Source organism: Mirounga angustirostris, unplaced genomic scaffold, assembly GCF_029215605.1.
Source record: "Mirounga angustirostris isolate CCGP_5_RB_7025 unplaced genomic scaffold, mMirAng1.0.hap1 SCAF_5, whole genome shotgun sequence".
NCBI classification, from domain to species: domain Eukaryota; kingdom Metazoa; phylum Chordata; class Mammalia; order Carnivora; family Phocidae; genus Mirounga; species Mirounga angustirostris.
The window spans coordinates 146693662-146717342 of record NW_026991713.1 but is presented as its reverse complement, the minus strand read 5'-3'; the positions used below and the strand labels follow the sequence as shown (position 1 = coordinate 146717342).

The window sequence follows — 23681 nt, the reverse complement described above, 5'->3', positions numbered from 1 at the left end:
TTCCAGTTCCGGCGGCACTGTCACTGCCCCGACAGGACGGTGTCGCGGGGACAGGCGGATGTGGATCATTGCAGTGGCACTTAGGTCTTACCACAACCTCTGTTCACAAGTAACGTTAAGCTAAAAAGTTTGGCTCCAAGAGGTAGGAAATAAAGGTGGTTCTGTTTGGATGGTGAGCCGTGGGAAATTTTTAAATTCGTTTTTACTTTCTTGTGTTTTTTTATATTGCCTCCAAAGACTTTCATGATTACTTTTTAAAAAAACTTCCTGACCTATTTTGGGGGATAGTTAGAAGCCCTGTCAACTACCTTAAGCCATTGTGATACTAGAAATGATACTTTCACATAAAATTCCATTTTTATTTCTTAATCAATTATTTTAGGCTGTGTACATGATGCCAACAGAGGGTGATGATTCATCCAAAAGCGTCCCCTTAGCATTACAAAGAGTGTTCTACGAATTACAGCACAGCGATAAGCCTGTAGGAACAAAAAAGCTAACGAAGTCCTTCGGGTATGTATCGGAAATCTGCCTTTCCCTTCTTCCTTCTGTAAGGAAGACTAATGAGCATGTAGTAGGGGAATCGAGAGCAGAGTGTAGGCATTTAAGTACGCCGAGTGTTTTTATCACTGTATTTGGTTTGTCCTTTTTGGACGTAAAGGCTCTGTTTTAGAATTTTGCTTGAGACCTAATTTACCACGTAATGATGTCCTCTCACACACAGCAAGATGTTCAGAGCAGGACAAAGCTGTGGTGTCCTGATAAAATCCAGTGTGTCTTTTAACCAGGCGCGCTCCCCCCACCCCAAAAAACCTCAAAAAAAGAATTTTTTTTTTTTTTAAAGATTTTATTTATTTATTTGACACAGAGAGACATCGAGAGAGGGAACACAATCAGGGGGAGTGGGAGAGGGAGAAGCAGGCTTCCCGCTGAGCAGGGAGCCCGATGTGGGGCTCGATCCCAGGACCCTGGGATCATGACCTGAGCCGAAGGCAGCTGCTTAACCGACTGAGCCACCCTGGTGCCCCTGCAGTTTACTTTTTTAAGTCTGAGTTGCTTAATATGCTGTTATTTGAAATGTGGAAGTTTAAATATAAATGTTCCTTTTCTCTTTCCAAGGTGGGAAACTTTAGATAGCTTCATGCAGCACGACGTTCAAGAGCTGTGTCGAGTGGTAAGTCCGGCGCTGTAATTGTACACTCCTTAACATTGACTGCTGCAGAGCACTGTCAGAAGCGGTAACCACGTCCAAGCCCAGACCTGCTTCACGCCAGTGCGCCTTGTGCAGGACAGAACCAGGCCAGGAAGGAGAGGCATTTACGAGCCAGAAAGAATGAAAACAAAATTGCTGTTGGAGAGGGCAGTGTGAGGGGAAACTTGGATTTACATAGCAATAGGTAGTATGGTTTAAATTTGTTAAATTGGCACATCTGCCTGAGTTACTAATCCGAGAAACCGCACATTGGCTTAAGTAGCTGTCCCGATCATCCTGCTTCGCTGTTAGAATCGTGACTTCCATTGTTACTCTGGAGAGTCCAGACTCCTCCTTGGCACAGAGTTTCTAACTGAGGCAGCCCTCTGTGCAGGTGATTCTCCCCAAAACCATCTTCAGTCGCTAGCAAATTCCCGTCCTTCCAGTTGTGAACAGAGACACACAGATACGCAGACATACACACACAACATGAAATGGTTATTCAAGGTGATTGGCTGGGCAAGGTGTGTTTTCTTTTTTGCAGCACTAGCTGGATTGAATCCAGTTCATTAAATATCCATGGACAAACCAGTCAATCCTGTTGACAGGCTCAACCTCATTAATCTCTTGGTGTGGACCAATACGAGTTAAGTTTAGTGCTCAATTTACATGCTTTTCCACAGAGGTAAAATGAATATAAAAAATGCTTCTAAAGGCACTACAGATTACTAATTCATTCCAAAGGCTGTATAGAGGTTAATCTCAACTGTTGCATGTAGATATTTTTGTAAATATCCAACCAAGGAAGAAGACTTTGTATGTTTTCATAATTGCATGCTAAAGGTCATAATATTTATAGTCTAGAACTTCTTTGACCGTTGAAATTTCCTAGTTAAGTTTCAAATTATTGTATGTTAATTGAGCATAACATTTTCTTAGAGTCGAAACTTTCTCTTCCAGTTGCTTGATAATGTGGAGAATAAGATGAAAGGCACGTGTGTGGAAGGCACCATACCTAAATTATTCAGAGGCAAAATGGTGGTACGTGTTTACCAGCTTTCAACAATGATTTTAAATGATTTAAGAATGCTAGTATTTTGGGGGAGACGAACCATGAGAGACGATGGACTCTGAAAAACAAACAGGGTTCTAGAGGGGAGGGGGGTGGGAGGATGGGTTAGCCTGGTGGTGGGTATTGAGGAGGGCACATTCTGCACGGAGCACTGGGTGTTGTGCACAAACAATGAATCATGGAACACTTCATCTAAAACTAATGATGTAATGTATGGGGATTAACATAAGAATAAAAAAATAAATTAAAAAAAATAATAAAAGGGAGCTTTGGATTCCCATAGTTTCCTTAAAAAAAAAAAAAAGAATGCCAGTATTTTGACAATACTTAAGCCATCTTATTTTCCTCATTTGTAGTCCTATATCCAGTGTAAAGAAGTAGACTATCGATCCGATAGAAGAGAAGATTATTATGATATCCAGCTAAGTATAAAAGGAAAGAAAAATAGTAAGTCCTGTGTACATACTGGCATGACCTTTTGCTTATTTCTGTTTTGTGCTAATGCTTCATTTACCCAAGTGGTTTTCGTTGAAATGCTGCACAGAGAACATTGCCCAAGTGACGAGTGTGCGTCACACAGGCTCGGTTCCCCCCCTGGGTCAGGCCCCATGGCATTCACGGCACGGATATTGGCGCTTCCCGACCACGACCTCCCCTTCTCAAAGGAATCCACCGTTTGGGCCTTTAACCTCCCCTCCTAGGTTATTTTTGCATGTTTGAAATACTTACAGAGATGAGCTCATGTAGCTTACAGTGTCTGCTTTGCATTTCTTCTCCTCCACATCCTACCCACGAGTAGTGATCGTGTGACCGTTTTCGCTGCTTTATAGTATTCCACATGGGGCGTAAACTGCAGGTGTTCTGAAACCATTCTTTCCTTGATGTTTGGGTTTTCAGTGTGGGGCTATTGGGCTGAAGGCTCCTTGACCGTTCTCGTGCCCGGCTCCGGTGCCCGTTTGTGTTCGTGGTGAGTGGAATTGTTGGCTCCAAGGGTCTGTATACATTCAGTAGGTGAAGCCAGCGAGTTTCTCAACTCAGTTTATCAAGTCTGGTCCCTCCAGCAATGAGTGAGAGCTGCCATTGAGCCACACTCCCAGCAGGACTGTCAGCCGTCCCAGCTGTACGTTTTGGTGGGAGTATGGTGCCATCTCGGTTTTAATACACGTTTCCCTGAAGGTCAGCGACATTGTCACCCTTCCAAATGCTTACTGGCAGTTAGGGTATCTTCTTGAACTTCAGGAATGTATTTAATAGGGACATAATGTCATCGTTGAGCAGTTCTGTCACCTGTGATTTATGGATCTGTGTGGATTTACTTTTCATCATGGGCTCTGTTTTCCAGTTTCTTTGCATCCTTATTGGATGCCTGCCATGGTGATTTTTATACTGTTGGGTATGGGATGTTCTTAACCTTTGTTCTGGGGCACGTTGAAGTGACTTGGACATAGGGTGGTTCTTCGGAGGCTCGTTTTTACGCTCTGTCAGGTGGGAGCTCAACAGTGTTAGGCTACTTGGGCCCACAGCTGAGGCAGCACCGTTCTGAGCCTTCTGCTTGGGGCTCCATGTGTGAGGGGGCTTTTCACCGTGGCTGGAGGGAGCGGAGCAGAGACCGTTCGCAGGCCGGCATGAGCTCTGGGGACTGCTCTCCCGTCCTTTGGGCACTTCTTTCCCTGGCCCCAGATAGTATCTTCCCTCTGTCAGGGAGACACTGGGCCTTGTTTGGGTTTCTCTTCTGCACAGTGAGCGGGGACAGGTGAAGGGCTCCTTCCAGATCCCGGTTCTGTAGTGCCCATCGTCCAGGGTGTGACCTTGTTGAGCACAGGACATGGAGTCCGGGCAGGAGCAGGGCAGGAGCGCTGCCGCATGCGCTCGGGGTGCTCGCCCGGCGGTGGGCTTCTCGGGGCTGCTCCGCGTGGGGCTCGCCTCTGTTCATTCTTGTTGAACGGCATTTCAGAATTTGAGTGAAATCAGCCAATCATTCTCTGCTTTTTGTGTTAAGAACACCTGCTCTGAAGGCATAAGCTATTTTATCTATTACTGTTTTCTCTTTTCTCTTTATCCGTAATCCACCCGGAATGGATTTTTGCACGTGGTAGGACGTCAGGACTGATCCCCCGCATATGGGTCTCTCTTGAACCCGTCACATTCTTCCCTTGTTCTGCACCTTTGTCAGCAGACGTTCCTATCCATGTGGATTTGTTTTTAGCCTCTGTCTTCTGGTCTGCTGGTTGTCCTTGGGCGAATTCTCTATCTTCCCCCACGCGCCCCAGCTTTGTTGTGGTTTAACTGACAAAATCGTAAGCTAATCACAGCGAGCATTGTGATTCTTCTGGACACACTGTGAAGGGAGCACTCCATCCCCGTGAACGCATCTGTCCCTGCACATCGTCCTCTTGTGTGCGAGTCAGAGCGTTTGAGTTCTCTTGTAGCAACAGGAGCTTCCCGGCTCAGTCCCCGTGTTTGATATTAGGCCCTTGTCCCGATTCATTTTACTTATGTCCCATCCTGTCCCTCTTATCCCCACAGTCCTGCTCTCTACCTGCACTGCCTCAATTGTAGCTTTATGATAAGTGGGTCAAAATGTGTACTTTAAGGTTCCTTGATTTTGTTAAAGTGGGTAAAACATTTGACTCCGCATGAACGCTTATCACACCCTTAGGAAACCATGTCAGTGGGGTTCTTAGAGGTTCAGGGCTTCTGTTCTGGAGCTGTGGCAGGCGTGGCGGGTGTCGGGCAGAGGCCGGGAGCCGCTGCTCTGGGCTGCTCTTCTCTCCGCTCTCTTTCCCAGCGTGCCGAAGCGTGTTGGGGTGGCTGCGTTACCATCAGGGCTCTAGTGAAATCATCGGCTGACTTTCTTCACTTTCTCTCTTTCAAGTATTTGAATCATTTGTGGACTACGTGGCTGTGGAACAACTAGACGGTGACAATAAATACGACGCTGGGGAGCACGGTTTGCAGGTAACGTGGGAACTGTGTACCGCCTTTCCCATCACTGTGTTTTCACATCCTTTGCTTCAGTTGTGGACGGGAAAGTCACTTGTACCTTTTCATACGCTGTTCATATTTAGAGCTCAAAAGATTTTACTTCTTAGTGCAGACACTATATTTTGGGGCCTCCGATTGTGCAGCTGGTGGGGCTGAGCTGGGGGCGGGAGGTTGACGTTCAGCATCTTGGGTAGACCCGTCACCCAGCACACGGGAGACCCCGTCCCGCTGTAGGGAGGCGTGTTCTCCACGGCATCCAGGATCCTGCTCCTCGCCTCACTGGTTTCCGCTGGAGCTTTTCCTCAGCTTCTAGTTGCAGTAGAAGTTCGTTCTTTCTTGGACTTTGGACTCATGGGTGGTTTGCACTTTGGCGTGTGTGTGTGTGTGTGTGTGTGTGTGTGTAAGATGGGGTTAGTTTTCTAAAGGATCTAAAGGATCATGACTTGTAGAACGAGGAGTGCATTTTCTGTTCCTTGTTCTGTGAATACGTGGTGTCCCTGATTGTTTTCCACAAAGCCCCGCGGGGACTCTAAGCTTCTGGCAGAGCACCAAGCACTGTGGACAAGTGACTGGTCAGTCCGTGGCCGGGTGGAGAGACACGGACTGTGGCGTGTTCCTGGCTGCCAGTCAGTAAGTGGGTCAGTAGCACCTTCACGGATGCAGCGTCCAGAGTCTGTGTTGGACTCATAACCTGGACACATGGGCTCAGCCATTTTATGATTTTCCACACCATCCTGTGTTTACCAAGCTGGCTACCTTAGAATTCATGGTGCTGGTGTGCCCATGTTTCAGTGAGCCGCAGATCTGCTCTTCTGCTTGGTCAGGCCGCTCAGGATGCTGCGTTGTGGATCAGAAAGTGACTTTGCAAGCATGTGACTAGATGTGCTTAGGAAACAGTCAACTCACAAGAATTTCCCTTGTCCACACTGGACGGTTTGGGGTCTGGGTGAGCAGAGTATGTATTTTAGAATCATAGCCTCAATGGACTGTGGTAGAGAAACAATTCTTTTATTGTTCTTTTAAGTTATATCAAAACCATGCCGTTCCTTTGTATGGCAGGTTCCTTGGGTTTTCATTTTTCTTTCCAGAGCTACTTTGTCATCTTAGGCACGCTAATGCGACATCAGAGAGCCTTGTCTTGTGGCTTGTCACAGGCACAGTGCCTCGGCTGGATGTACCCGGCCCCAGAAGGAAGGTCTGAATCAGAAGCTGAGCTGTGTTGAGAGCCCGGTGGTCTGGTAGTGGTGGGGTTGGGCAGAGGCTTATTTTCGTGAGGAAACCAGAGGCGGCTGAGGCGGGGCCAGGCATGTGGGAGCTGTGGAGTTGGGGGCCCCCCGCCCCGAGGAGGCCTTGTTGAGAAGTGGGGCACGTCCCGCTGCAGCGAGGCCGCGTTGCTGATGTGAGGGTCTTGCTGCTCTCGAGTGAGGACCGTGTTCAGAAGTGGGTTGGAGTGTAAGCGCCGAGCGCGTGCTGTGCATCATGTGCTCTGAGGTGAACGTGCTCCGAGGCCAGGGGCAGGAAGCCGCTGACCGGTTGCCGCCCCGCCCCGCCCCGTGCCTGTGAGCAGCCGCACTTGTTGCGGCCAGGTGTCTGTAAGCACGCCTGGTCTCGCCTCCCTGCAGTCCCCGGCGTCCGCCTTTCCAGTGCATGGTTTTCTGTGCTTTTCCATATTTCCCGTCGTGTTTAATGACTATAACACACCAGCAAGTGATTAAGCCCTAATTTACTTAGCTGTTCCTCTGTCGTTGGGCATCAGAATATAATCCAGAGTAAATCGCTCACACACAAGCTCTTGCAGCAAACCTGAGAAAGAGCTAAGCAGAACATTTTACTTTTATTTTTTTTAAGATTTTATTTATTTGACAGAGACACAGCGAGAGAGGGAACACAAGCAGGGGGAGCGGGAGAGGGAGAAGCAGGCTCCCCGCCGAGCAAGGAGCCCGACGCGGGGCTCGATCCCAGGACCCTGGGACCATGACCTGAGCAGAAGGCAGCCGCTTAACGACTGAGCCACCCAGGCGCCCCTGACTTTATTTTTTAGTTGAAGCGTCGTTGACGTGTGCGGTATTACACTTGCTTCAGGCGTGCCGCGTAGTGATGTCGTGTTCACATACATCATGAAGTGCTCACTACAGAGTTCGCATGGTGCTGCTGACTCTGTCCCTACACGTACTTTGTATCTGTGACCTGTTTTGTAACTGGAAGTTTGTATCTCTTGACACCCCTCATCTGTTTCGCCCCTCCCCCACCCTCTGACAACCACCAGGTTTTCTCTGTTTGAGCTTGGTTCTCTTCTTTTGTCTTTGTGTGTGTGCATTTAAGATTTTATTTGTCAGAGAGAGGGAGGGGGTGGAGAATGTGCAAGTTGGGGGAAGGGGACGGGAGAGGGAATTTCAAGCAGACTCTGCTCTGAGTTTGGAGCCCAACGGGGGCTTGATCTCACCCCTGAGATCATGACCTGAGTGAAACCAAGAGTCGGATGCTTAACCAACTGAGCCACCCGTGAGCCTGTTTCTTAAACAACATTTTAAAAGCACCCCAGCTGGATACCTACCCTTCCTCTCCCACCAGATCTCTCCAACCGCTATTGCTGTCCTTGCTTCAGGGACTAAGTAGGGCTGAACTAAACTTGCATTTCTTTTTCAATGTTCAGGAAGCAGAGAAAGGTGTGAAATTCCTAACTTTGCCACCAGTGTTACATCTACAGCTGATGAGATTTATGTATGACCCTCAGACGGACCAAAATATCAAGATCAATGATAGGTAATTTATAGTGGGATGTGAAAGTTAAGATTGAATCATCGCCTGACTTGGGGTTCAGTCTTAGCGCTTTGTTTAGTCTTTTTATATTTTCAGTCCATCTCTGATGTACTTAGGTCTCTCTCTTGCCTCACTGTCCCAAGAATAATGGTTTTAAAGGGATAATTTCCCTTACGAGATTTCAGAGGCTGTTCCTCCCATTGCTCCCTCTTAGGGAACCCCAGTCCCCTCCACACTGGGGCAGATGGAGGTCTGAGGGGAGAGGGCTTTCTGCTCCACCTGTTTTGCACTCACCAGAATGCCGCTGTTAACCTCAGGAGTGGAATTTGATGTTGCTGTATTTGTTTGAATACAGTCCTCCAATATTTTGTAATCTCTCAGTTGGTATTCTAGAATGTGTTGGAATTTTCAGGAAGATGATGTAGATGTATGTGTGTGCCTTATTCTAGGTGTTTTCCCCGTTCTTAAAATGCCAGATAAAAAGAATGATAGTAAATACTACTTTACCTGGTTTAGAATACAGAACTTTGGTACTGGTTAGTTTGGGCACAGGATAGAGGTTGGTTAGTCACCCATCAAACTTGAGGGAGAATGGACCCAGTCAAATTATTTGCCACCAGCCGGGTCTTTGCTCTTTCATTCTTGCCCATCGCTCTGGAATCTGTATGAAACAGTCTCCACCAGACCTCACAGATTGGCGTCCCGCAGACCAAGGCCAGTCTGCTGGTGTGTTTTGTTGGGTCCCCACCTTGCTTTTGTTTCTGTTTTTATTGGCATTAGTTGCCAACATTAAAAAACAACAACAACCCCCCCCCCCCGCCAAAAAAAACCCCCATCAGATTTCACATAAAAGCCCAGATTTCTGGCATCCTTTAGGAATTCTGAACATTTGGCAGCGCAGCCAGGATTGCTGAGGGCGGCACTGGGCTGGTGCTGGGGCGGCTGCCCCTTCAGACTCTGTGAGCTCACTCTCCGAGTCCTCGACCACCCGCCTCTCAAGGCACTGCTGATTAATTTCGACTGTGTTGTTAAAATGTTTATGGACCCAGTCATTGAAAAGCAAATCAAGTTCAGGATGTCTTTAGAAATCATGGGGTGTAGGGGATCCTTGCTTACATGTCTTCGTTGTTCAGATCCGATTTCCTGTGTTTCTCAGACGTACAGTATATGCTCTGTTCTAAGTTCTGGACAGCCAGAATTATTCATTAATAACATTTGGAATTACCCACATCCTAGAAGAGTCACGGTGTACATCTATCACAAGACTGGCTGTTGTGTAATACCCTGAATTTGAAATTCTGTCAAGCATCATCTCAGTGCATTTAGAGCATTTTCCTCCTACCTAGCTTCAAATTTTTTACTGCTGTCTGAATAATTAACTTGTTCTAATGAATGGGAGCTGCCTCCGAAGTGTTCATGGGGTCTCCCAAGTCACATTGATACTTGGCTTTCCAAATGAAGATGAGCCAATAAATTAGAACGTCTAGCAATAAATAAAGTTTACCTTTAAACTATTTCACGTGTGAATGAAACCTGGATTTCTTTAAAAATGTTTTTTAATAGGTTTGAATTCCCAGAACAGTTACCACTCGATGAATTTTTGCAAAAAACAGATCCTAAGGACCCTGCAAATTATATTCTTCATGCAGTCCTGGTTCACAGTGGAGATAATCATGGTGGACATTATGTGGTTTATCTAAACCCCAAAGGGGATGGCAAAGTAAGTGCTGGGCAGGGGTGGAGTCGGATGTGATGGTGTGTAGGGCATTCACCCTGGCACTCAGCTTCACCTTAGCCCAGTCCTGCCCGATGGCCTGGATAGCAAAAGATCCCCCCCGGGCTCTGATTTCTCTCTGTGCTCTCTTGCGCTACTTGCTGATACTTTAAAGGTGAATAGTAAATTAGCAATTATACTGTATTATGTGTCTCTTTATCAGTATTGAGCATTGAACCTTGATCCCTTCGTATGTAAAGTGAGGCACCTATTTCCCACTTAAGAGCACCAGCAGAGTCATCATCCACGGCCGGGGAGGCAGTGCGGGGGGCACGTCATTCTGCAGGCCTGGTTGTCCGCGCTCTGTGACCCTCCGTCTGACCCAGGTTTGCGTGGATCTGCTCTCCCGTAGTCGTCCCCAGGGGACGAGGGTCTCCTCGGGCTCTGTGTCCAGGACTGTAGGGCCAGTGAGGAACAGCGCAGAGGCCGAGCCCACCTCGCTCGAGCTGAGGAGATTTGGTGGAGGGACCCACATAGCACCAGACCACGATGAACCTTTTACTGTAAGATTTAAGTACCGTTGAAAGTGACTCGATCCACAATGAAGAGATTGGAAGATAAGTATAATGTACAACTCTGCTGACTTTTTAAAGTCAGGCCCTCACTTGCTGTGAGACTATGTCATGAGATAGGATCAAATGTCCCCATTTAATTTTATAACTGTACCATAAAACTTCGATTTTACTAGCAGCGTAGGTGTGCTCTGTATGGTTTTCTCAAATGTGTAAAGAGTTGTACTGTCAGTCGATTGAATGTAAATTGAAGTGGGCTGTTGGAGGGTAAGGATTGCCAACAGACGCGCCTTCACAGCCCGCCCCCTACCCCGCCTACCCCGAATGCGGGCCGGAGTCGGCTGCGGTGCCGGGGAGCTTGGTGAGAGGCCGGCTTACCTGACGCGGTGCCCCGGGGCCGGCACATCCTCAGATGACTCGTTTTAGGAGAACACCGCCTCTTTGTGTGCTTCATCTCTGCCGCGTCTCCTTGCTTTCCTTGTCAGTGGTGTAAATTTGACGACGACGTGGTGTCCAGGTGTACGAAGGAGGAGGCCATCGAGCACAACTACGGGGGCCACGACGACGACCTGTCCGTGCGGCATTGCACCAACGCGTACATGCTGGTGTACATCAGGGAGTCCAAGCTCAGTGAGTAGCGCCGCTCGCTCGGCTCCGCGCTGCAGGCCAGAGTCCCCGATCCCTGGGTGCTGCCCAGCTCTGCTGGCTGTCCCCACGCGGTCGCGGTCTTGGCTCGCACGGCCCTGGTCCCTGCACCTCCAGGGGACTCGCGGTCCTAAGTAGTTTTCACTCGAATAAGATTGCTGTATTGACAACCACATGGCATTGGGGCCTTCTGAGGAAGGGAGCAGAGAACCTGCATACAGGTGAGCGAGAAGGCACGTTTGTCGTGCAGGTGAGGTTTTACAAGCGGTCACTGACCACGACATCCCTCAGCAGTTAGTAGAGCGACTCCAGGAGGAGAAAAGGATCGAGGCCCAGAAGCGGAAGGAGCGGCAGGAAGCCCACCTCTACATGCAAGTGCAGGTCAGCCTTGCTTCTGCGGCGTCGCTGCCCCCGTGGTGGGGGCTTGCTCCCTGAGCATTTGTGACTGAGGGGCCGCTCAGGGGAAGGGCCCCCAGACTGAGCCACGCTCTCTCAGCGTGGGCATGGAGGAGCTCAGAGGGGGGAGGGCCCCTGGAGGCGGGGGTGGGAGGGCGAGCTCGCGGTGGGAGGTGGCGCTCCAGGCCATGGAGAGGTGTCACCGGTGATGGGGAAGGAAGGAGAGCTGGACGGGGAGGTGAACTTCCAGAAGGTTTGGGTTTATGGTTTGGTTGCTCTGTTGGGAAGTGGGTGCTGCTTTCAGCAGGTTGGTTGCCTGGGAAGAGGAGCTAGCTTGGCGTCCTGGCTGGGCCCGGGCTGTATCCAGAGCCCGCCACGCACTGGGCTTCCAGCTCGCCCTCCAGGGAAGGGGTGGGGGTGTGTGGAGGTGCAGGTGTTTGTACTTTTTTTTTTTTAAGATTTTATTTATTTGCGAGAGAGAGAGAGAGAGAGCACAAGCAGGGAGGGCAGGGAGAAGCAGGTTCCCTGCTGAGCAGGGAGCGCAGTGCAGGGCTCAATCCCAGGACCCTGGGATCATGACCTGAGCCGAAGGCAGACGCTTAACCGACGGAGCCACCGAGACATCCGTGTTTGTACTTTCTAACTAAACACCTGATTTCATCCTTCGTCATCTTGATACTTTTCTCTTTGGGTCTCTGGAAGAATGGTCATTGAAGCCAGAGACTAACTCTTCTTAGCTTGTTACTGTGGAAACTTTGTTTTGCTTGGAGGGGTCTCACGGCATCTCTGCGTCTGTTGGAAACTCTGTTGTGTGTTTTCTTGTGTACTTTCAGATAGTTGCAGAGGACCAGTTTTGTGGCCACCAAGGAAATGATATGTACGATGAAGAAAAGGTGAAATACACTGTATTCAAAGTATTGAAAAACTCCTCACTGGCTGAATTTGTCCAGAACCTCTCTCAGACCATGGTGAGTGCCAGCCCTTCTGGGGATGGTTGTTTTCATCTCCAGGTTCTGTCTGCCTTCCTCACTAACTGGACAAGCTGGGATTGGGCATTTGAGCCCAGGTGTCCCGGGAACCCTGGAAGTGGGGGGGCTCTCTCTTGTCCACATCAGCAGGGAGAGCTCAGACTATCATTTTGTTTCTTCTTATCCTAGAATCATTTACATTCATACGGAATTAAAGTATGAGCTGATTTTTTTTTTTTTTTTTTAAGGTTTGATTTATTTATTTGACAGAGACAGCGAGAGAGGGAACACAAGCAGGGGGAGTTGGGAGAGAGCGAAGCAGGCTTCCCGCCGAGCAGGGAGCCCGATGTGGGGCTTGATCCCAGCGCCCCGGGATCATGACCTGAGCCGAAGGCAGACACTTAACGATTGAGCCACCCAGGCGCCCCTGATTTTGTTTTAATTAATTTAGTGTTAATTTTTTTCAGGGATTTCCACAAGATCAGATTCGATTATGGCCTATGCAGGCAAGGAGCAATGGAACCAAACGGCCAGCAATGTTGGATAACGAGGCGGATGGCAACAAGACGGTGAGGGCGCATGAGGGTGGCGGGCACCGCGCACCTTGGTCAGAGTCGCTCTGCGCCACTGTCGCTTGTCTGCCTCTGGCCCGCTGAGCGGCAGGCAGCCGTGCTCTTCACTCTCACTTAGCCCCGGAAATACTCTAACACCAGCATCTCTTTTGGAAATAGATGATTGAGCTGAGTGATAATGAAAACCCGTGGACGATATTCCTGGAAACCGTTGATCCGGAGCTGGCTGCCAGTGGGGCCACGTTACCCAAGTTTGATAAAGATCGTAAGTGCCCCCGGGGCAGCAGAGCTGGGGCCCAGGACCAGCGTCCAGACACACACGGGCTTAGCATGCTTCCCTTGCCAAGAGGTCCGGTTCCAGAAATGCCCCTGAACCCCTTTCCGTGTTGAGGCTTCTTGGCGAAGCTGGGCGGGCCTCACTGGCTGCCGGTGGCGAGCAGGCCGCGGCTGCGCTGAGTCCGTGTGGTTCGCCGCGCGCCTCACAGGGGCCCACAGAGCCGGGCTGCAGACCCTCCCTGCCCAGGGCCAGGTAGTAAATGTCTCACGCCTGTGGGCCGTTGGCGGCCTCTACCGCCCGAAAGCGGGTGCAGAAATTCAGCAACGAACAGGTTGGTCGTCTGCTGGCACAACTCTGCCAAAACAGGTGGGTCAGAGTCTGCTGACGGTCGCTCTAAAATGGTCAGTTCTTACTGCTGTAAAGATACACAATATTAGCATTTTCTCATGGCAGCACTCAGCTAGCTGGTTAGTACCTATCCTTGAAAATAAGATGCCTCGTAAGTTCACTGCCCTCGGTCCCATCCTCACTGTCTCGGATTACTGTTGCCCGGGGGCCCGACGTGCCGAATGATGCTGTCCTCCTAGGGTCAGTCAGCGTTTTGATGAACCTCACCTGACACGGTAGCTTTTGGGTGCCAGACGCTGTCACTTGGTTGCCTACTATTAATATTTTTAGGACATTGTCCCAAGTGTTAAGATCCTAACAAAACCTGTTTGTTAACCTTGTAGATGATGTCATGCTATTTTTGAAGATGTATGATCCCAAAACACGGAGCTTGAATTACTGTGGGCACATCTACACACCAATATCCTGTAAAATACGTAAGTCCTAATGCCCTCACCGTTGGAGTTGGTTTTGCTAAAGTCTTGGTCCGTTACAGCTCTGGATTCTTTGTTTTTCTCGAACGCAGGTGACTTGCTCCCGGTTATGTGTGACAGAGCAGGATTTATCCAAGATACTAGCCTTATCCTCTATGAGGTTTGGATGGCTTGTTTTTCTGTAATCAGTGTATCGTTTGTGGTTTGGGGAGGGCTTTTCTTGTTTGTTTTGCTAGCCCTGACTTCCTTGTTGTGTGCAGTCTGCAGCTAAGTGGTGGGGGCCCCGGGTGGTGTCTAGTAGAGGGTCACGTTTGTAGATGTCTGATTTTTCCTCATTCGGGCTCAGTGATCATTACGTCTTTGTGGATAGTAACGTTCCCATTAGCACTCTCATTAGAAACGTAGGGCCGAGAGAACAGAATTCTCGGGGAGAACACCTGTGGCGTCTGGTTATATTAAACATTAGGCAGACGTTCCCCGGTAACCATTCATCTCTCTTACTGTAGGAAGTTAAACCGAATTTAACAGAGAGAATTCAGGATTATGACGTGTCTCTTGATAAAGCCCTCGATGAACTAATGGATGGTGACATTATAGTCTTCCAGAAGTAAGTACTTTTTGAAGGACTGTTTCACTTTGTACTAAGAGTGAGTTTCCCCATAAGCCCCAGAAGCAGGAAACAAAACTGTGTCAAGACGCTGAGTTAGATTTTGTTTAAGTAGCTGAGAATGTTGACAGAAGTCGGCCTCTCCCGGTTTGGGGATCGTGGGCAGTGAACCTTTTGCTCATGTTAACGAATGGTCTCATTTCCTAAGAATCCGTGATGAGCACGGCAGCTCTTAGTGGGGTGGCAGAAGTCCTTCCAACAGTAGCAGGCTGGTTTTCCTTCCCCTCAGCATGAGCATCCCTGGCACACACCTGCATAGGCAGTTTGTTTAGGGCCCGTCGGACCAGCAGGTCCTTGCCTGGGCTCTTGCAGAAGCCACCTGGCCGTGGCGGGCTTGAGCACCGGTGATGGGGCCCCCGAGAGCAGGGGTTGGCAGACTTGTGTTTGGAGGACCAGGTAGTAAATATCTGCTGCCTTAGCAGGGAGGTGGTCGCCTGCCAGCTCGGGGTCAGAGAGTGGGCTCTGCTGTGAGGCCCGTCATGCCGAGTCCTTCCCTGTGTATAAAATGGGAGGACATGGTTTCGTGCCCTCGTCAGGATGCGAAGCAGGGGGCGGTTTGCACTAGCACGTGGGAGCCTCCGAGCACAGCTCCTGTGTGTGGTGGCCTTTCCTTAACTGTCCTGGCTACGGACTCGCTGGGACAGACTCCTGGCATCCACACTCTTAGTCCGTGTCACTGTGGGTTCAGAGGTGATGCCTTTTTTTTTAATAACCATTATCCCTGGCCTGGACTTCGATTCAGTCTGCAATCTGTTTCTTTCTCTCCCCGCAGGGATGACCCTGAAAATGATAACAGTGAATTACCCACTGCAAAAGAATACTTCAGAGACCTCTATCACCGTGTTGATGTCATTTTCTGTGATAAAACGATCCCTAATGATCCTGGATTTGTGGTTACATTATCAAACCGAATGAATTATTTTCAGGTATTTGACAAATGGTCTTTCCCCTTCAGATTCTATACCAGAGAGACCAAGTTCTTAAAAAGGAAGGGTTGCTGAAGAGAGAGAAGCTGATGGATTTGGTTCTGGAGGAGGGTGACGGCCCCATTGTCTGAGCGGTTCTTGAGGCGATTGGTGCTGGCGCTGCCCCCTCCCACCCCCACCTCATCCACCCCGGCATGATTTGGTTTCAGAGATGCTAGTTTTTACCGCAGCTTTGCTTCAATTACAACTTGCCATTGGAAAATAAACCTGTAGACCTCACCGTTAAAAGTGAGAAACCCTTGGGGCCCCTGGCTGGCTGGGTGGGAGGAGTGTGTGGCTGTTGATTTCAGGGTTGTGAGTTGGAGCCCCACATTGTGTGCAGAGTTTGCTTAGATAAATAATCTTTAAAAGGAAAGGTGGGGCACCTGGGTGGCTCAGTCGGTTAGGTGTCTGTCTCTTGATCTCCGCTCAAGTCGTGTGTTCAGGCTACTTAAAAAAAAAAAAAAAAGGCAAAAAACCCTTTAACAGGTGATTTCGCTGATGTGCCGCCCCCATGGAGCATACACTGGGGAGTATAGTTTATTCTCAGTCGGTGGTAGATTTTTAGGCCATGTAAATTCAGGCTATTCATTTCACATTTCTTTAAGAATATTCGGTAAATAGTTAATGGTAGAGTTTATAAGCAAATTTCAGTTCACTCCCCAACATGGGCCTTCTTTTCTGACTTTGGATCCCTTCCCTCCTCCCAGGTTGCAAAGACAGTGGCCCAGAGGCTCAACACTGACCCCATGTTGCTCCAGTTTTTCAAGTCTCAAGGGTAAGGCGCTCCCCGGGCCCTCGCTGTTTGGTCTGTACTGCATGCCCTCCATAATTGATCTTGACATCATGGAACTAATTTTAATAATAGCTGGCTGCAGCATCTGACAGGCCACCGCTTAGTTTCCGATACAGTGATCACCACGCACATCCTGCCCACACTGCTCCCAGATGTCCGAGTAGTTGGCAGTCTGCCTCATCTAGAGCCAGACTTGTTTAGATACATCACCAACACCTCTCCCGAGCATCCAGCCGGGGCCACCCCAGCCAGGCTCGCACGTGCCCTGTCCCCATTGCTGAGAGCGCATGTGGGACCACCAGGGGACTAAGGGCTCGGGAAACAGGAGTATGGAGGGAAGCCCTGTGCCAGGCCCACAGTTTGAATCTAGGCGTACGGGCAGTGGTTTGTGTTTATGCTAACTCACGGATATTTGTTTTAGGCAAATAAGTCATTTGTTTATATGCTGTTTTCTTGTGCAGTTATAGGGACGGCCCAGGTAACCCTCTTAGACATAATTATGAAGGGACTTTAAGAGATCTCCTACAGTTCTTCAAGCCTAGACAACCTAAGAAACTTTACTATCAGCAGGTATGAGTCCGAATTCATGTAACCGTGGGTCATAAGGAGGTTTGGGTTTTGTGGAGACATATCTGATAGTCTCTCTTTTCTCAATAGCTTAAGATGAAAATCACAGACTTTGAAAACAGACGAAGTTTTAAGTGTATTTGGTTAAACAGCCAGTTTAGGGAAGAGGTACGTGCTTTTTAATGATACGAATTTTTATTCTCATTGGTGTGTGTTTAGTGTTTGTCTAGCTCTTGAAAACTAAAACAACGAAATAAAGGCGTTCGAGGCCCTCTGTCCCCCTCTTGCCAGCACCACTGCTTCTGAACCATTTCTGCCTCTGCCTGGCCCTCTGGGCTCTAGCGGCGGGCCTGAGGGCAGGGTGGGTGCTGCCTGCCCACTTGAGGTGGTGGTTCTAGAAAAGTCTTTCCCTGCTTGCACCCTAGTGTTTCGCCTTTGTAGCTCTGCCGGTTTTAAGGAAAATGCTCACCGTGTGCCATAAAACATGCTCATCTGGGTGGAATTGACAGGCTGACATCCTCAAGTCCAGCCCTGGTTGTTGTCTCGGCTGACACTGTCCTGTTGTCACTTTGCTGAGAAGAGCCGGCTAGGAGCTGGCCTTCTGTGGGAGAGTTTGCCGAGAAGCTGTCCTGTAAACGGCAACCTTTTGGCATCAAAGTGGCATTTCTAAAACTCCCCTGCACGCCTGGGCTGGGGCCGGGGGTCCAAGTTCATGCATCAGGGGCCCTCAGACTGGGGGCGTCGGTGATGTGGTGGGGAGCTAGGGACAATTGAAAATCCCTTGCAGGTTTTTCCCCTCTTCCAGCATCGAGGATGTACTCGAGCAGACCCCTTACGTTTTCTTTCATCTTGTCATTTCCTAGGAAATCACACTATATCCCGATAAGCATGGGTGTGTCCGGGACCTGCTGGAAGAATGTAAAAAGGCTGTTGAGCTTGGGGAGAAGGCGTCAGGGAAACTTAGGCAAGTATCTCCTGTAGCTGGGGGAGGCCTGCGCCCTGCGGCCGTGTTCCCGGGACCCGCGCAGCAGAGTGGCAGACCGGCTCTCCGCCCGGCTTTTGTGGCGGTTTATAAATATTTCACAATTGAGCCATGTTTTTTTCCTTCCTGCCCTGTCTCCTGACTGTTACTAAGCTGTAGAAAGATGAGATTCGGGTAGAAAAGTCACCCACAGTAAAGAGAGGACTCAAATGGAGCATCAGCTGAAACGGCAGAAATCCAGGTGCTTCTGATCCATGAGGCTGATACTTCGGCTGCAGACAGAAGCCCCAGACTTGACGGGCAGTGTTTGTTTCGGGGTCGGGCCTTCTCATCCCCGTGCCCTGCTGTCTGCTCCTAGGACAAAACAAGCCTTGGGGCTCTTTGCTTCCCGGAATGCGTGCTCTGTGATATCAGTAAAAGAATGAGATCTTTATTCTCTAAAGAGTGCACGAGAAAAACACCACAGGTCCTGCCCAGCTGGGAACCGTTGTGGACCCGATGTACACAGTTCTTGGAGACTTGGTTTCCCCTCCATCTCTGTGCCCACACGGGGCCGCGTGGCCTCAGACTGCAGGGGCCGTTGACGGGGCCTCTGTTCCTCCCCGAGGATGCCCTCTTTGGGCCTTTCAGCTCTCCGAAGAGGAAGAAAATAAGCAAATATAGATAGCTTTATAATAAAGAATTTCTTTAGGAAGCTACTTACCCGTCCTTTTTTCTCACACGAACTGATGCAGGTCATTCCGCCCTTGTTTTGTGCAGGCTGCTAGAAATCGTAAGCTACAAGATTATTGGCGTGCACCAAGAAGATGAACTGCTGGAGTGCTTATCTCCGGCGACGAGCAGAACGTTTCGAATAGAGGTAACCGGCCCTCCCGTGTGGGCGCCCTGGCCGGTGGGATGGCCCCCCGCCCCTCTCCTCAGATAGCCCTGACTTGCGGACATGGCCTAAGTGTTGTGTAGGATACCAGTAGATGTGATCCCTGCGGTTAATTGTACTCTTACACATTTTGAGGAATTAATACTTTATTGAAATCTTCCTCTGCAAGCACATCAGGTGTGTCGGGTTGAGCGGCATGAGGCCCGCTGACAGCGCTGCTCGACCTTGCCCGCCATCCGTCACACAGCGTGCCGGCCTGCTCTGCTGAAACCCGCCTGACCCCCCCTGCCCCTGCCACAGCGTCCTCCTTGCTCTGGGTCTGACTGCGGAGGTCCCCAAATACGTAGGATCGCAGAGGACTTGTCCTCAGGAGTGAGTTCTAAATATGGGCCACCAAGCAAGTCTGGTTAGAAGCTGTGGCTCCCTGTTGATTGAGGAGTGTTTGAAATTTCCAGTTACTAGACTAGTACATCATTTGGTCTCCAGAAACACAGAGTTTCCTCTAAAAATGCAGATACCTGGGGCGCCTGGGTGGCTCAGTCGTTAAGCGTCTGCCTTCGGCTCAGGTCATGATCCCGGAGTCCTGGGATCGAGCCCCGCATCGGGCTCCCTGCTCGGTGGGAAGCCGGCTCCTCCCTCTCCCACTCCCCCTGCTTGTGTTTCCTCTCTCGCTGTGTCTTTGTCAAAAAATAAATTAAAAAATCTTCAAAAAAAAAAAAAAATGCAGATACCTTCCAACTCGGAGCTCTCCTCATTCTAACAAGACCCAAACCTTGTTGGAGCATCGAGTCAGAAGCACTTGCGGAGTTTGTTTGCATAGACCGCGTCGCTCAGCTCTGTGTATCTCCTTCTGTCCCCAGGAAATACCTTTGGACCAGGTGGACATAGACAAGGAGAATGAGATGCTCGTCACCGTGGCGCACTTCCACAAAGAGGTGTTTGGGACGTTCGGGATTCCATTTTTGCTGAGGATACACCAGGTGAGGGTGTTTGGTAATAGGTCGAGGATCCTCTGTCTCGTAGTGCTTTGGGATTCGTGCTGCTGAATCTGGGCTCCTCTGGGCTGATGATGAGCTTTGGTGGTGTCCACGGGGGCCACGGAGGGGCGCTCACAGATGAGTGTGCACACACGTGTCCTTTACCGTTCATAGGGCGAGCATTTCAGAGAAGTCATGAAACGGATTCAGAGTCTGCTAGACATCCAGGAAAAGGAGTTTGAGAAGGTACACACATCTTGGGCACTTGTGAGGGATGTCGGGCAGCACCCCGAAACCTTGGCTCAGGAAGCAGCCGAGACTGTGGCCAGAGGTGTGCGTTAGCTCGTGCCCAGCGTTCACGGAGGAGGGGCCCTTCTGTCTTTCAGTTTAAATTTGCCATTGTGATGATGGGCCGACACCAGTACATAAACGAGGATGAGTATGAAGTGAACTTGAAAGACTTTGAGCCCCAGCCTGGTAAGCCCGCCCCGGGTTCCAGGGGCGTCTGTGAAGCAGGGAGGAACAGTGCGTGACCAGGGTTGAGACATCGGTGGCCTGGTCCGTGAGGGTGGGCAGTGCTTGGGTCCGAGTCCCAGCTTCCCGGTAGCCACACCTCGGGTCAGCCACTGGCCCTGGGCTTCTGGGACTTGCTCTCCGTCCGGTCTCAGCTGTGTCTCTCTCTCCACCAGGTAACATGTCTCATCCTCGGCCTTGGCTAGGGCTCGACCACTTCAACAAAGCCCCAAAGAGGAGTCGCTACACTTACCTGGAAAAGGCCATTAAAATCCATAACTGACTTCCTTACCCAGTGTGTGCAAGGCGAGGGGCCGTGCGTGGGTGTGTGCCCCCTTTTAACAGCCTAGAACTTTGGTACACGTGCACTCTATCCGAAGTCTTCAGCAAGGGGATTTGCTGCTGATGTTAATTTTATTTTGTTGAGGCTGTTCAGTTTGGCTTCTCTGTATCTATTGACTGCCCTTTTTGAGCAAAATGAAGGTGTTTTTATAAAGCTTGGATGCCAATGAGAGTTATTTTATGGTAACCACAGTGCAAGGCGACGGCCAGCATTGCGGGGGAGAAGAGGTGAGGGCCGTGAGGCTCTGGCGAGAGGCCTCTGGTCTGTTCCTAGCCGGCGGAGGCCGCCTGGCTGCCTTCCTAGGGTCGCGGTCACCAGCCCCGCGGCTGGTCTTGCGTGTAGGCTCGTCTGACGTATTTTCCTCTCAGTTCTACTTGCCATGACCTTTTGTGCATCTGTAAAGGCAAAACAGAGAAACTCACAACCTAATAAATAGTGCTCTTTCCTTCACTGCGTGTACTGTCCCCCTTCCTCGGTCCTCCTCCCGCTGCCTGGGTCTCAGTAAACGTGTCTCACCCTGCCAGTCACCACCGTTCCGCAGCCTGCTCGCAACGTGGAGGCACTGAATACAAATACGGGCCTGCCAGGCGGTTCGGGGTCTTTTTATTCAATTGAAAACACTGTCCAATGCGGTTAAGGTGTATCTGCTGCCTCTCGGCAGACCTAACGATCTCACCCACTCATACAGGCAGGTGAAGCAGTTACCAGTAGAATTTCTTCGAAACCGAACAGACGGAAGGAGAAAAGGAGAGCCTTTTAGCAAAGAGGGCATGCTCACTAGTGGTCAGTAAGCTGTTGACTTTGTAAAAAAGGTAAAAAAAAAAAAAAAAAAAAAAAGAAATGAAATTGTATATTTAATGAATGAACATGTAAAATTCGCCACTGGGAGGAGGTGACTTTGTTGGGTGCATCTAAGTGACTCTCACTGATGTTGATATTCATTGTGTGTAGTTTTATTTCAGTCCCAGCCTTGTTTCCTTTTATTTTGGAGCTAATGCCAGCTGCGTGTCTAGTTTTGAGTGCAGTAAAATAGAATCAGCAGATCACACTTATTTTTCATCCTTTTCCAGGATTTTTGTTTGTTTCTGTAGCAGCAATGTACACCAACTCTTCCTGTATATTGCCTTTTTGCTGGAAAATGTTGTATGTTGAATAAAATTTTCTATAAAAACTATAAATCAGTGAGTGACGTGGAGGTCGAGGGAGGTCTGTGTCCCCTCTGCTGGTCGTGTTGCTCTCGGACGGTCCTGGTTTCCTGGGGGTTTTGGGATTTTGCTGCTTCCTAGTTCCGTGTAAGCTCAAGCAAGAGGAGGTTTGCTAGGAGGAAGCCGGGCAGGCAGGAGGAGGCTGGAAACACTACGGGAACAGTGGGAGGTGCTGCCCCGGGGAGCCGTGTGCGGCTCACTGCCCGGGCCCACTGTGCCACCCCGCGTGGGTTCCTGGGCTCTGGGCTGGTCTCTGCTGCGGAAGGACTTCGTTTCCGGGTTTCCACGGCCCCGTGTGTGCCTTCGTTCCCCAAGAGCTGCCTCCCGGGGCGTGTGGGCGGCACGTTGCAGGGGTGCCCTCCATGCCCGAGCCCTTCTGCTGGAGGAGGAGGAGGTACGGGCAGGCCAGAGAGGATCTTTTTCTGCGTGTTTGACTTTGGGCATTACACGGTCGATCTCGTGTTTCCGCTTTGGCTGTGGGTCGGTTCTCGTTGGGTAGCTGGCACAGCATTCTCCCTGGAGGTACCAAATGACTACGGAAGCCTGATGGCGTGGACGTGTTCTGCGTTTACTTCTTCATTCCGTCCCAGCTGTGGGGTTGAGCGTCTGAATTCGTAGAACGTTTCTTGGGGTACGGGGTGGAACTGCCTTTAGCTCATTCTAAACCCCGAGGACTTTCCCATCTGTTGGCGGCCGTCAGGGTCCCCAGACGGAGTCCCTTGGGAAGCATGCTGTAACAGGACTGTGACCTGCACGTGGGCGCCATGGGCGGAGAAAAGGCGGGAAGTGCCTTCCCGTGGGGGCAGTGGGGGCATCTTTGGAACGCGTTGCTGGCCTTTCTCGGAGCTCCAAGGCGGCGGTCTCGGGGACCACCGCTTCCGCAGGAAGGGGCGAGTGTTGCTACGGTGGTGAACGGCAGGGTCTGCGTGTGTGCCGCTGGGAGGTGCGGCTTTGGTGTGGAACGAAGCGCCAGGGTGAGGCGCCCCGACCCCAGGTGGGCGATCCGTGCCGGACGGTGGTGAGCGGGGGACAGACAGTGGCGTCTCAGGACCGTGTCTTCCCAGGCAGGCCTCAGCCAGGGCTTTCCCGCCGCCCGGGGACGGAGACCCGTGAGGACGTTGCCGAAGTGCCCGGTGCGAACGCGCGGTGCGGGCGGGGCAGGCGCTGGCTGCGGGGGCCTGTGTGCGGCTCCCGGGCGGCTCTGCTCGGCCCCGCTGCTTGTCTGGGGGCCGCCACCCGCCATACGGCACGCGGGGGAGCCGGGGTTCCAGCAGAACGTGATCAAACCGGGCAAAAGTGGTCAGAGCTCACCGACCCTGACGGTGTGTGTGTGGGGGGGGGGGGGGGGCGGCCCACGCGGGAGAGGCTGCCCGAGAACACCCGTGGCGCCAGGCACGGCCCCTCACGGACACCCCGGGCGCCCGTGTCAGATGTTGTGGAGACCGTCGTGCCCCCGCGGAGTCCCGTTGGGGGCCCCCAGCCTCTCCCCGCATCTTGCCGTGTCTGTGCGAGCTCCGCGCTGTGGAGGAGCCCCCCCTCCTGCCCGCCCGCGTTGGGAGCTCTGTCTGCGCGACCCAGAGCACCGGCCCCGACCCCGAGCACGGGCCCCGGCGGGTGTGCCTGCTGAGCTCCTCGGGTGTTGCCCAAGGGGCTGAGTGGTTTTTTTTTTTTTTTTAAGATTTTATTTATTTATTTGACAGAGAGAGAGATAGCGAGAGCAGGAACACAAGCAGCGGGAGTGGGAGAGGGAGAAGCAGGCTTCCCGCCGAGCAGGGAGCCCGATGCGGGGCTCGATCCCAGGACCCCAGGACCCCA

The 23681-nt window shown here is 50.8% G+C and overlaps 1 protein-coding gene across 2 annotated transcripts in view; it reads left to right on the top strand.

The window, feature by feature from the left end:
* Positions 1–21502, top strand: part of USP7 (ubiquitin specific peptidase 7) — a 65549-nt gene extending 44047 nt beyond the window's left edge. For both annotated transcript variants that reach the window (XM_045874952.3, XM_045874953.3), the window contains exons 7-31: positions 383–513; positions 1120–1174; positions 2153–2233; positions 2621–2711; positions 5140–5222; positions 7903–8012; positions 9573–9729; positions 10781–10925; positions 11191–11321; positions 12170–12304; positions 12772–12873; positions 13036–13141; positions 13885–13977; positions 14067–14134; positions 14481–14581; positions 15414–15567; positions 16317–16384; positions 16864–16972; positions 17060–17137; positions 17833–17933; positions 18711–18810; positions 19689–19808; positions 19980–20051; positions 20192–20282; positions 20495–21502. In XM_045874952.3, the coding sequence (XP_045730908.1) occupies positions 383–513; positions 1120–1174; positions 2153–2233; positions 2621–2711; positions 5140–5222; positions 7903–8012; positions 9573–9729; positions 10781–10925; positions 11191–11321; positions 12170–12304; positions 12772–12873; positions 13036–13141; positions 13885–13977; positions 14067–14134; positions 14481–14581; positions 15414–15567; positions 16317–16384; positions 16864–16972; positions 17060–17137; positions 17833–17933; positions 18711–18810; positions 19689–19808; positions 19980–20051; positions 20192–20282; positions 20495–20601 (2589 nt within the window). In that variant the 3' untranslated portion in view covers positions 20602–21502. The remainder of the gene's footprint in view (positions 1–382; positions 514–1119; positions 1175–2152; positions 2234–2620; positions 2712–5139; positions 5223–7902; positions 8013–9572; positions 9730–10780; positions 10926–11190; positions 11322–12169; positions 12305–12771; positions 12874–13035; positions 13142–13884; positions 13978–14066; positions 14135–14480; positions 14582–15413; positions 15568–16316; positions 16385–16863; positions 16973–17059; positions 17138–17832; positions 17934–18710; positions 18811–19688; positions 19809–19979; positions 20052–20191; positions 20283–20494) is intronic.
* The last annotated feature ends 2179 nt before the right edge of the window (positions 21503–23681 follow it).